The following is a 12,873-nucleotide window of genomic DNA, read 5'->3' as shown; positions in this document are numbered from 1 at the left end:
TACAATTAATTTTTACTGTCGTGAGTTTTTTTATTTTTTTATTATTATTATTTTTTACTTAATAATTAAGAAAGTATTTTTTAATAATATTATGAATTTTTTTATTTTAAAAAAAATATTGAAATGTATTAAAAAAATACATATAAAAAAATTAAAAAAAATCTCAAAACCACTAGCGAGAGCCTCAGTAGAACTCCTAGCAGTGGGAGTAGCACCGCCCTTTAACAAATATCAACGGACATGACTCATTTAACCAGATATACCAACAAAGCATAGGCTCTAATTTATTTTTTTAAAGAATATGAAAGCTAAAATTTCCCTTTTTTAAGTGAGCATATTACAATATAAATATATATATAATAGTTACAAGATGATATAGTCAAATAGATTAGAGGATATAGTCAAATAGATTAGAGGTCCCAACAATAATTTCAATTCAGCTAATACAACATAAAAATTAAAAATAAAAATGTGGGGTTTTGGCCCAATGACTTGGCATTCATCTCCATTACTTACAAGGGAGAGCCACTTGGACTTGGAGCACTTCTGATACATTCCGGATGTCAAAATGTGGTACCACAACCAAAAGTCGTGATGGATTGATTTGTATTGCAGTTTGTTGGTATGGATTGATTGAATGTGAGTATCATTTCTTTTTTCTCTCTATATATGAATAAAAGTGAGAATATAGAAAAATAGCATGCGACATACTGTATAAATTGCCGGCAAACGACTGTCAGTAGTTGTATTGACGCCAATTGGAGGCCACGCGCCAATGGGGGAGAGAGGAGTTTAACCTAATCTCAAAGACCCAAGGCTGCTAATTACACCAGTGACGTGCATGGCGGCAAAAATCTCTTAATTAAGCAGTGTATGGATGGCACACACGGTTTAAGCCACGTGTAAGCCACATGTGCTGCTCTTTTTTATCATCTTCTCTTACAGGTCGAAGGGTTAGCTGTCGGGGAATCTTGTGGACCAGCACGTATTAGTCGTGAGTGGCTGGAAGGTAATAAACCAGCCCATCTTCGTTCTATAGTCAGAAAACAATATAAATAATCGCGAAAAAAACTCTAGATAGAGATAAATGGGTTATCACGGTTTTGGCTAGATGGGCTACGAAGAGAGGTTTTTAGTAGTTTTGAAAATGCCTTTAATCGTCGAGTACATCCCTAGCTCTTGCTCGTCCATTGCTCATCTCCGACTATCTCTAGTAGTTGATTTGAGTTTCTTTGCCCCTCCCCCGCACATTGATTAGGGCGAGTTAGTCCAACAAAGAATACCATAAAGGTCTCATCCTTGTTGCTATTGTAGGTGTTCGGAATTCATGGATCTAGTATAGGGGAATTGAGGTGGAATTTTTTGGTGGGCTGGCTCAAAAGATTAAATGTAAAACTCTATAAATTAAACCATTTAATGTCTTACTCCTTTGATTTTCGAACTTTTGCTCCTTTGAAACTTCAAATTTAAATAAATTTAAAAAAAAATCATAAGCTTCATCTCAATATTAAAAAAAAAATAATAATAATAATACAAAAATAAAACTTTTTCTCTACTTCTCAACATCTAAACATGTTGCGCAAGTGCAATGAGCTCGAAACCTTTGTTGTGAGTCTTTCATTGATGGTAACGGTGTTTTGTATTGTGTGGAATGAGTTTTTAACCGACATCAATAGACATGACTCCTATAACTGATATCCCGACACAACATGGGGATCAAAGCTGTAAATTATTGATCGTGTCGTGCTATTATTTTTAGGGTTAACTGTAAAATAAATATCTAATTAATTTTATACACAACTTATACAAGAAGTATCTATCAATTTCTAACTTTTTAATGTTTTACTCCTTCGATTTCCAAACTTTCACAATCGTATTACACTATCATTCCATCAATTTTTTGTTCAATTTACTAACGCTGCTAGGGACAAAACCAGAATTTCTTGTTCTGGAGGCGAAATGGGGTTGAGACCAACAATCTATTACCCTATTTCGAGTCGAAAAATAAAAAAGTAGGAAATAATAGTGTCTAAATTTGGGTGAGAATATTTATCTTTGAAGATGAAACTATTATCTAGTTTCTCTTTACAAGTTTTAAACTATAAACAATATTTAATAAAGATGACTACATAAAAAAAATCATATGCGCCCCCTTCCCCCTTTCTCTTGTAAAAAATCAATGGCTCCAAATCTAATTTTTGTCAGAGGAGGACTTCCTCCTCCTCCTCTTCCTCCCTTTCATTCCCTTCTTCTTCCATCCACCTGCCTTGTCTATCAAGATTTCTTGTATTTAGTTTTATTTTGTTTTCTTCAAGGCTGAGAAGGACAAGTCTACAACTTTCTAATAACTTCCAAGAGACACGTGCAGTACAAACAAATTCACAAATTGAAAATCGTTCGGAGGAAAGTGGTGATTTTGCGAAAATCACCGTCGTGGTTCTCACGGGCCGCCCACATCTGCTTGTGGTCATCACATGCCACCCTTTCTGGAAACTCTTCCCGATATACGCACCAAATCACCGAACTCGCCACCATCAGTATTTTCAAATCTGACATTTGTAGCTGAAAAGAGATAAGTGTATTGCCTTTATGGACCATCACAGATTCCAAAGTCTATTAGAGTTGGTTCAAACTGTAATTCGTCAATTTTCTCATTTATCTTACTGCTTTCCTTTTTTGTTTCCTTATTATTAATTAAAATAAAAAAAAATAGTTCGTCTCTGGGACGTTTGTCTATAGAGGTAAGTCCTCTCTCTTTATGAAGAGTAAGGTTGAGTTTCTGTTTCGACAGAGAGTGCTGTCTCTTGGATGTTTGTCTATATAAAGTATCAACAATAGTGAATATCAGATCAGTCACAAAAAGAAATAGTGTATTGGTGAAGCTCCAAATACATCATTTTGATTTATGATGTCATATTTGATATACAGACATCTCAGAATATATTCGCTCATAGATGTAAGTAAGGGTGTAAATTTTAACTGAAAACTCGGTTCGGTCCTGTCTGGTCTGAAACCGATTTCTAAAATGACAAAACCAGTTGAAACCAGTCCAGTTCCAATTCTATGATTTTTAGGACCGGACCGGACCGGTTTACTATAATGTATATTTAAATTAATTTATTTAATATTATATATAATATTTTTATACCACATAAAATAATATAAATTTTAATTATATATAATAATATAAATTATAATTATATATTATAAGTTATTATATATTATCGCTATGACCATATATTATTATATAGTATTAATATCATTATTAGTATAGTATATAGTATTAGTAATAATTTAGTATCAATGTATTATTATATATAATATATAATATATATTCCATAATGTATAGTATATAGTATTGTACTTATAATTTGTTAGACTTTTAGACTTGTAATTTACACTTTTGAATTTATTTTATTTCATAGTAGAATTTTCTTTTTATTGCAGATCTTTTTTTTTTCCAATTTTTGTAGTAATTATATTTATAGACTTATAGCATATTTGTTTTATTAAGCAGATTTCTTGTTTCAATTTTTGTTTTATAGCAGTTTTTTTATAGAATACTTTTTTTTTTTACATAACAGATTTTTTTTATAAACCAGATTTTTTATAGCAAAGTTTCTTTTACATAACAGATTTTTTTTATAAAGTAGATTTTATAAATAGTAACATATTTTTAATAAAAATATTTTTTTAAAGCAATTTTTGTTTATAAACAGATTTTTTATGAGAAATTTGCATGTTGTTAAAACCAGAAAATTGGAGCAAACCGGATCAGACCAGAAACCGATCAAACCAGAGGTATCAGTTTAGGAGGATAACCGGTGCGTAATCGATTTTGAAAAATATAAAATTGGTACATTCCGGTTCAATCTTAATTTTGTCTAAAACCGGACCGGACCGGACGGATTATACCCCTAGATGTAAGTTTCTCTAATGAATGAATGGTGACAAGTTTCTTAAAAAAATATAAACAATATTTGCATTTTATTAAAAACAACATAAAATATGTATATTTTTAAGCCGATCGAGTCCAAAACTCCAAAGAGCACAAATACGAAATCAACTCACATTTTAAGTGTCTAGATCCAACTGTATTAAGAATAAACTAGAACAAAAACAGTTTAATAGGATTAAAATTCATTGGAGAAGAAGGCTAAGTAAAAAAGATTGTTCCAGAGTAAACACTAGTCTAATTATTTTATTGAAAAATGCTATTTGCATTTAAGAAAAAATTACTTTTTCAAGTGTCAGTTATTGATATGCTGAAAATTATGAAATTTGAAATTCAAAATTTAAATTTCAAAACAAAACTGATAAAATGAGTCTCATAAATAAAAGTATAAGTAAAAATTGTAAGTATATATAACACTACTCTATTTTATTTTTCGTACGTAGTATATAATAATAAATAGATCTAAGTTAAATAAGTTAAATTTTTTTAGCAATTTGTCAACCATATGATGATGAATTATAATTTTGATGGATCTAGATTTTTTTTTTTAATTTCGTACAGTGAACTAAAAAAAAAAACTTTATTTTGATCATAGTGGTATAGGAACTTCTCCATTTTAAGTGAAATGGATGGTATCCATTTAGTGTTAAATAGAAGAAATCTCAAATCTTATATCTTTTTAAGATAATAAAGTTCTCCCAACTTATCACATCTCATCTTAATATTTAAACACTATAAATATAAATATTTTACAATTTTTAATTTTTTCATCTAATCATTACAATTTTTCTAAACTTTCAAACAAAATACAAAAAATAAATCAATTTTTTCAAATTTTAAAATAAAAATTATATTAAAAAAATTATATTATAATAATATTTTGATTTGATAATAATTTTATTCAATTTTTTCTCTCCCATACCAAAATCTCATAAAACATATTAATTTAAACTATTTTATTATTATTTACAGATCATCTCATCTCATCTCACTATCTATAGCAGGCCTAAGTGATTCACATGATGGGGATGATCTTTGTCCGGCCATGGCTAACAATTAAAAAAGGGTGTAGCTGCTGCCAGCACTTTGTATAATGCTTAAATTTTGCACCTTCCAATTAAGCAGCCACCAGCATTGGTGGTCGCCGCCACCATGTCTGACGATTTGGAAATTTTCTGCCATTCGACAATGGGGAGGCACTGGATCTGTATTGGGCCATTGGCACTGAATTAGTGCCTTTTGGAGTCGAATACTGCAGATTAGACACCTTCTCAGTGTCGGAGATGGCTGCCGGCCACCTCATGTGGGCTGGCTGAATCACCCATGCGATTTACTATTTTTTTTATTTTTTAAAATTTATTTATTTTAATTTTTAGAATTTCTAATCTGATACGAGTGAGCTCATTGTACCCTATAACGAGAAGATGATGTCTCAGCTCTTCATTTAAGGATGTAAAGGGCTTGATTAACACCATATTGATTATGGAATTTTTTTCATTTATAAAAAGGAATCAATTTATTTACCATCCCTTCACCCTTCACTTCTCAATCAGCCTGCATGGCTTGTTTGAAAAGTCAAAACTTGCTCATATTATTTAAATGTTAAGATATTTGAGTAAATTTTATAGATTAAATTGAGATGTATTTGAATGTATAAAATATATTAAAATATATTTAATTTTTTATAAGAAATTAAAAAAGTAATAGATCTTATTAATGATTGGTTTGTTATTATAGTAATTAAATAATAATAAAAATGTAGTAATATTAAGCCATCCAAGTTTGTCCACTTGGTGTGCCGGTAGTACAAATTCTATTTTTTTTAATAATGCTAAATACAATTATAGATTGTGTAAGTAATGTGCACTCTTTTTAAAAAAGAATCTGGTCCACTATTAAAAAATTAATTTTTTCATATCAATCTCATATTTACTAATTTTTTCCAAAAAGAATACGTGATACTTGCTCACTCTATGACTATAAATATAATTTCTCATAGATTAATAATCACTTCCTTAATCATTAAGTAAAAAAATAATAATAAAATAAAATACATAAATGGTCAAATTGAAAGGCCAAACTTAGGCGACATAATATTATTTTGCATGATAAAAAGCTTATCATTGAACAGTGCTGAATTAAGATTAAAAAATGAGGTTATTGCAGATAAAATAAATTGTGTATTTGAATTAAAAGTATGAGGTAATTTGCTCATCAGCCGCACTCTCTCCGCACACTTTATGTGAGATTTTTTTTTTTTTAAAACTCAACACATGGTGTGCTGCGGCTACAGCACACAGTAGGCTGCAATAAATATTTTTCCTAAAAGTATATTCATCGGTACTAAACTATCTAAATTAAGATGATTTGAAATCACCTTAGCATCCTGTGAGGGAAAGCCCGCTCCCGTGGGGGCCATGCCTAAGAAAGCCGAGGCCCATTCCTGAAGGGTCCAAGCCTAGGAAGGCTGAACTGCGAAGTTCGGGCCTGAGTAGGGGCTGAAGACTCGGGGCAAGAGGGTCAGGAAGTCAAGTAAGCACGGGACCGGTCTATTCGGGCTTGTCCATCCGGCCTATATGGGCCTATTCATTCAGGATTCAGGAGGATTGGGGTATGCAAAATCGAGTTATGAGGCCCAGCGGGCAATGCATCGTCATACCCCCGACCCCAGGGTATCAAATCCCAGGCACAAGCCAACCCAGATCAATGTCAGGAAATCTGGTGCACAGTGGAGCATCCCACGAGCCAAGAATGGCTCACCCGCAATCTGACATCTCCTAGCATGACAGAGAGGTGGCGACCGCACAGACGTAGGACAGTAGACACAGTGTGATCCCTCGCAAGGCCGCAGACTAGCCCCCACTAAGGTGACAACGAATGAGTGGTGGCAGACCTGGCATCTGACGTGCCACAATCTCCCGCGACTGGGGGACCCGACTCAAGTATATATAGGGGGTAAATTTCTTACGGGAGAACCTCGATTCAATTTGTACAACTCTTATTCTGCATTACATTTTTCCTTCTCCACAGAATAATCACTGACTTAGGCATCAGAGTGATCTCGAAGGCCACGAGAGCCTCATCTTCTTCTTAGTTGTAGGTACTTGGAAGCTTGGGCTTTGTGGAACTGTTTGGGCTGCGAAACACGACATTAACAGTGGCGCCGTCTGTGGGATAAGTTTTCCATAACGACGTGTACTTCGCATGCCGGCATCAATGTGGTCCCAGGCTACGAGAAGGGAAGACCGCGAGGAAGAAACACGACTTGAGGAGGCCATCAGGAAGCTAACTGAGGAGGCCGAAACGCTTCACCAAGAAAACGCGGGCCTCAACTTTGTGAGGAACTGGTGGGAGGCGCAGAGCCGAGTGGCAACGAGCAAGAGGGTTCGCTAAGAATCCCGGCGGACACTGAGGCGGAAGAAGAAAGGCACGAAATGCACCTCAAAATTCGAGAGTTGGGAGACAAATGTACAGAAATGGAAAAGAAGATGGACACCTCTTACAGTGAAGAAATCTTGGCTATGCCCCTTCCTCCCAAATTCAAAGTTCCCCAGATGGAAGCCTATGACGGGTCCAAAGATCCATTGGAACACCTAAAAACTTTCAAGGCCCATATGACTTTACATGACTTCACGGGAGAGGTCGCCTGCCGGGCCTTCCCCCTAACACTGAAGGGAGCGGCCCGGACCTGGTTCGGGGGGCTGACGTTAGGAACGATAGGAACCTTTGAGGAGCTTGCGTGCCTCTTCATGACACAATTTCTGGCTAGCCGCAAGAGGAGACTCCCAGCGGCCTACCCCCTAACGGTCAAGAAGCAAGACGGCGAGAATTTGAACTCGTATCTCTCGCGGTTCAATTGGGAACACATGACCACTGACGACTAGGATGAGAAGATCACATTAGCAACACTACTGGAGGGGTATCTGGCCACTGAATCCATTCATGACCGAGATAGCACGGAAGACCCCCATTATGTTGAGAGAATTTATGGACCGGGCAGATGAGTTTATTAATGCGGAAGATACTTTGGAGGCTGAGATGGAACGAGCCGAGATAAAGGCACCGGCGCAACGTCTTAACCGTGATAACCGTGGAGGAGAGTGGCGAGGACCACCAGATGTGAAGAGAAAGAGAGAAGCACCGACTCGGACTCAGGGAGAGAGCCGCGCCCACGCAAACTTGGCAGTAGAGGGAAACGCTCGTGCGGAACACCAAGGAGAGCACCCCCATGGGGTGGAGGGCCACCGGTGTTGTGAGTATCACATGAACAACTGACACAGCACGCGCGACTGCTACACCCTAAAGAAGATTAAAGAAGAAGAGCAGAAGAATTGAACCGAAGAAAGGTGCCCAAACTTCCAACAGGGGGAAGTCCCGAGAAGACAGGATGTGAGGGATGGCAGGCGAAGAAGCCCCACCTTGGAGGATAGGCCGCTTAGAGAAATAAGCACTATCACATAGGGTACGCAGGAGGAGGAGTCACCTCGTCGACTCGAAGGGCGCATGCCCGAAAGGCACGTTACAAGGAAGTCTTCAGTGCGGTAAAGGGAGTAAGCAAACCACAACGACGTACCAGAAGTGTCGTGATAACCTTCGACGAAAGAGATGTGGAAGGCATTCTCCACCCTCACGATGATGCATTGGTGGTGACGATGCAGATTGTGAACTTTCGGACTCGGAGAATCTTGATAGACAACGGCAGTTCGACTGACATCCTGTTTTGGAACGCTTTCATCAAGATGGGTATCGATCCAGATCGGTTGCGCCCGGCCTCGATGCCACTCAAGGGTTTCACGGGAGATGTCGTTCACCCGAAGGGTGTCATCTACCTTTCACCTAAAGGTGAAGTTCCCCACCGACTCGGTGGTCGGCAAAATCTGCAGTGAACAGGTCCTAGCCTGGGAATGCTAGGACAGGGAGATGAGACATGAGGCGCGAGTCATAGCTGCCATAGAAGCACCAAAGGAGGCCCCTACACCTGGGTTACCCCTGGTCCTAACCGAGTGGGACGGGAAAATCTATGACTAGCAGGCTCTCAGACAAGCCACGCCCTACGAACCACTTGAACTTGTAGTAGTAGACTAATAGGAGCCCGGGCGGCAAGTCCAAACCGGCACTAGGATGGGCCTAGGTATGAGGGCAACGCTAATATCTCTCCTGGTCGAACACCGAGATGTGTTCGCTTGGAGCCACGAGGACATGCCCAGGATTGACAACTCCATCATCGAGCACCAACTTTGTGTCAACCCGACTGCCCAGAGAGTAAAACAGAAACGCCGCAGCTTCAACACTGAGAAATACGGGGCAATAGCAGAAGAAGTGGACAGACTCCTCGCTGCGGGATTTATCCAGGAAGTCCAATACCCAGAATGGCTGTCGAATGTGGTTCTGGTGAAAAAGCTCAATGGCAAGTGGTGAATGTGTGTAGACTTCACTGACCTAAACAAGGTCTATCCAAAAGATAGCTTCCCTTTGCCGTGCATGGATCTGACAGTGGATTCAATGGCAGGACATCCACTCCTCAACTTTATGGATGCGTATTCTGGATACAATCAAATCAGGATGAACCCGGACGATGAAGAGAAAACAAGGTTCATCACCGATCGAGGGCTCTACTGCTACAGGGCAATGCTCTTTGGACTAAAAAACGTCGGGGCCACCTACCAACGGCTGGTCAACCGAATGTTTAAACAACAAATTGGCCGCAACATGGAAGTATACGTGGACGACCTACTGGTAAAGAGCAAAGAAACCGAGAAGCATTTGGCCGATCTGCGAGAAGCGTTCTCCGTCCTCTGACAATACCGGATGAAGCTTAACCAGCTGAAGTGCCCGTCCGGGGTGGAGACAGGTACATTTTTTGGATATATGGTCTCAGAAAGAGGGACCAAAGTGAATCCTGAAAAAATAGAAGAGGTGATGACAATGCCTTCACCACGTAGTGTCCATGAAGTCTAGAAGTTAGCTAGGAGGGTGGCGGCCTTGAACCGGTTCATTGCCCGATCCACCGACCGATGCTTACCTTTCTTCAAGGTACTGAGGAAGGCACAAAAATGGGATGAGGCGTGTGAGGAAGCATTCACCGACTGTGTTAAGTCAGACGAGACAAAAAGAGACCTTGACGGTGTACTTGGCGGTGTCGCCACATGCAGCATCGACAGCATTGGCTCAAGAAATAGGAGGAGGGCAGCGTCATGTATACTACATGAGAAGAACCTTCTGAGGCGTAGAAGTGAGATATCCCCGAATGGAAATACTGTTATTCTGCCTTATTGTTGTAGCCCGGAGATTAAGGCTGTATTTTCAAGCATACCCGATCAGAGTACTTACTGACCACCCCCTCAAATAGGTACCCCAAAAACCAGACACGTCGGGACGACTAGCCAAGTGGGCAATCAAGCTCAATGAGTTCGACATAGAGTACCAACCCAGGGTGGCGACCAAAGGACATATATTGGCAGATTTTGTCTCGAGTGCACCATGAGGAAAACCCTAGTAGGTCTATGTTGATGGGTCGTCCTGCCGGTCTGGAGAGGGAACAGGAGTGCACATCGTCACCAAACAGGGAAAGGAACACAGTTATGCGATCAAGCTGGCCTTCAAGGTAACAAATAATGAAGCTAAATATGAGGCACTTCTGACTGGAATGACAGTTGCACTGCTATTTAGGGCCGAAGAGATAGAAGTTAGAGCTAATTCCCAAGTTGTGGTCAGCTAGGTCCTAGGGTAGTTCGCTTCCAAGGGGGAAAGGTTGAAGAAATATCTCCAGTTGGTCGGTAACGAGCGGGATCATTTTTGCTACTTTAACCTCCGGCAGATTCCAAGAACGGAGAATCAGGAAGCAGACCGTCTGGCCAGGGCTGCGTCAGGGCAAGAGGAACTCCAACTGCCGGAGCACATCGTGACCAAGATGGTCGAAGCTCCATCCATTGGAAAAGAAGTATCAGTTACGACCCCAACCCCCTTCCCCCGAATGGGCAACAGACATCCAAAGATTCTTACAAGAAGGACAATTGCCCGGCAACCCAGAGGAAGCGTCGAAGGTCAAGAACCGGGTAGCCCGATTCATGCTGTTCGAAGGAGTACTGTACAAAAGGGTTTTCTCCAAGCCATTCCTTAGGTACATCTCACCCGACGAAGCCTAGTATGTATTGGCCGAAATCCACGAAGGTATTTGTGGTAGCCATTCGGAAGGAAGAGCGCTAGCTGCAAGAGTGACTCGAGCCGGATATTACTGGCCCCGTGCCCTCAGAGATGCTGAGGAATTCGCCAGAAAATGTAAAAAATGCCAAGAGCACATGTCGATCCTACACTGTTTTGCATAGGAATTGACCTCAATCACGGCCCCGTGGCCTTTCGCCCAATGGGGCCTGGACCTGATTGGCCCCTTCCCGGTGGTAAGAGGGGAGGGGCAGGTTTGTCATGGTCTCGGTCGACTACTTCACCAAATGGGTGGAGGTGGAAGCACTCGCAAGCATCACCTCCGGGGTCATAACGAAGTTCTTGTGGAAGTTGGTAGTCTGTCGATTTGGCATACCACAAAGCTTTATCTCAGACAATGGGAAACAGTTCGATTGCACATACTACCGAGAGTGATGTGCAGAACTTGGGATTAAGGTAAAATACTCCTCCCCGGGTCACCCCCAGGCCAACGGACAGGCCGAGGCAACCAACAAGACTCTCCTCTCCACCCTCAAGAAAAGGATCGGGGCACACAAAGGGCATGGGCTAAAGAACTCCCGAGCGGGCTTTGGGCATATCGAACCATTGTCCGAACCCTCACTGGCGAAACACCCTTTGCTCTCACTTACGAGAGTGAAGCTGTGATTCTTGTAGAGGTCGGGATGCCCACCTTCCGTGTCCAGCATTTCGACCCAGTCACGAACGATGAAAAGGTAGCAGAGAACCTGGATATCCTAGAAGAGAGAAAGGAGGAAGCGGCTATCCAGACGACAAACAACAAACGAAAGGTAGAGCAATATTTCAACAAACGGGTCAGGCCACGGTCCTTTAAAGTAGGTGACATGGTGTTACGAGAGGCGGGAGTAATCACCCCGGAAGAAGGGAAGTTGGGAGCCCGATGGGAGGGGCCTTATGTAGTCATGGCAAGTAACCGACCCGGTTCCTACCGCCTTAAAGACAGTGAAGGACGTGACCTGCCTCACCCCTGGAACGCTGAACACTTGAAAAAGTTCTATATATAGACTTTACCACGCCCCATATATGGCGACAACATGTACGGGCAATTGCTAATGAATGAAAATGATGAAATGTTCCTTTTGCAAAACTCCTATTGTACAAACAAAAAAGATGAGTCCTAACACTCGCAAGAAGACGGGTCCCTTGACTCGGTAAAGCTGCGGGGTACCTTCCGAGTCCCAGGACTCGAAACCAAACCTTGCCCCGACTAAGCCCAGTCCTTACACTTGCAAGAAGATGAGTCCCTTGACTCAATAAAAAATCGAGTTCTTACACTTGCAAGAAGACAGGTCCCTTAACTCAATAAAAAGTTGAGTCCTTACACTCCAAGAAGATGGGTCCTTTGACTCGATAAAACTGCGGGGTACCTTCCGAGTCCAAGGACTCGGAACCAGACCCCGCCCCAACTAAGCCGAGTCCTTACACTCGCAAGAAGACGGGTCCCTTGACTCGATAAAAAGTCGAGTCCTTACACTCGCAAGAAGACGGGTCCTTTGACTCGATAAAAAGTCGAGTCTTTACACTCGCAAAAAGACGGGTCCCTTGACTCGATAATAAGTCGAGTCCTTACACTCGCAAGAAGACGGGTCCCCTGACTCGATAAAGCTGCGAGATACCTTCTGAGTCTAAGGACTGGGAACGGGACCCTGCCCCAACTAAGCCGAGTCCTTACACTCGCAAGAAGATGGGTTTCTTGACTCGATAAAAAGTTGAGTCCT

The 12,873-nt window shown here is 40.7% G+C and overlaps 1 protein-coding gene across 1 annotated transcript; it reads left to right on the top strand.

Annotated features, from left to right (window-relative positions):
• The first annotated feature begins 11,240 nt into the window (after positions 1 to 11,240).
• On the top strand, positions 11,241 to 12,159 carry LOC121238140. Its single transcript, XM_041134983.1, has 2 exons — positions 11,241 to 11,370; positions 11,603 to 12,159. Exons 1-2 carry the CDS (start codon positions 11,241 to 11,243, stop codon positions 12,157 to 12,159), a joined length of 687 nt encoding a protein of 228 aa, XP_040990917.1.
• The last annotated feature ends 714 nt before the right edge of the window (positions 12,160 to 12,873 follow it).

This window comes from Juglans microcarpa x Juglans regia, chromosome 7D (assembly GCF_004785595.1).
Source record: "Juglans microcarpa x Juglans regia isolate MS1-56 chromosome 7D, Jm3101_v1.0, whole genome shotgun sequence".
Lineage (NCBI taxonomy): Eukaryota > Viridiplantae > Streptophyta > Magnoliopsida > Fagales > Juglandaceae > Juglans > Juglans microcarpa x Juglans regia.
The sequence above is the reverse complement of the archived record's forward strand: the minus strand, read 5'-3'. Positions and strand labels throughout refer to the sequence as shown.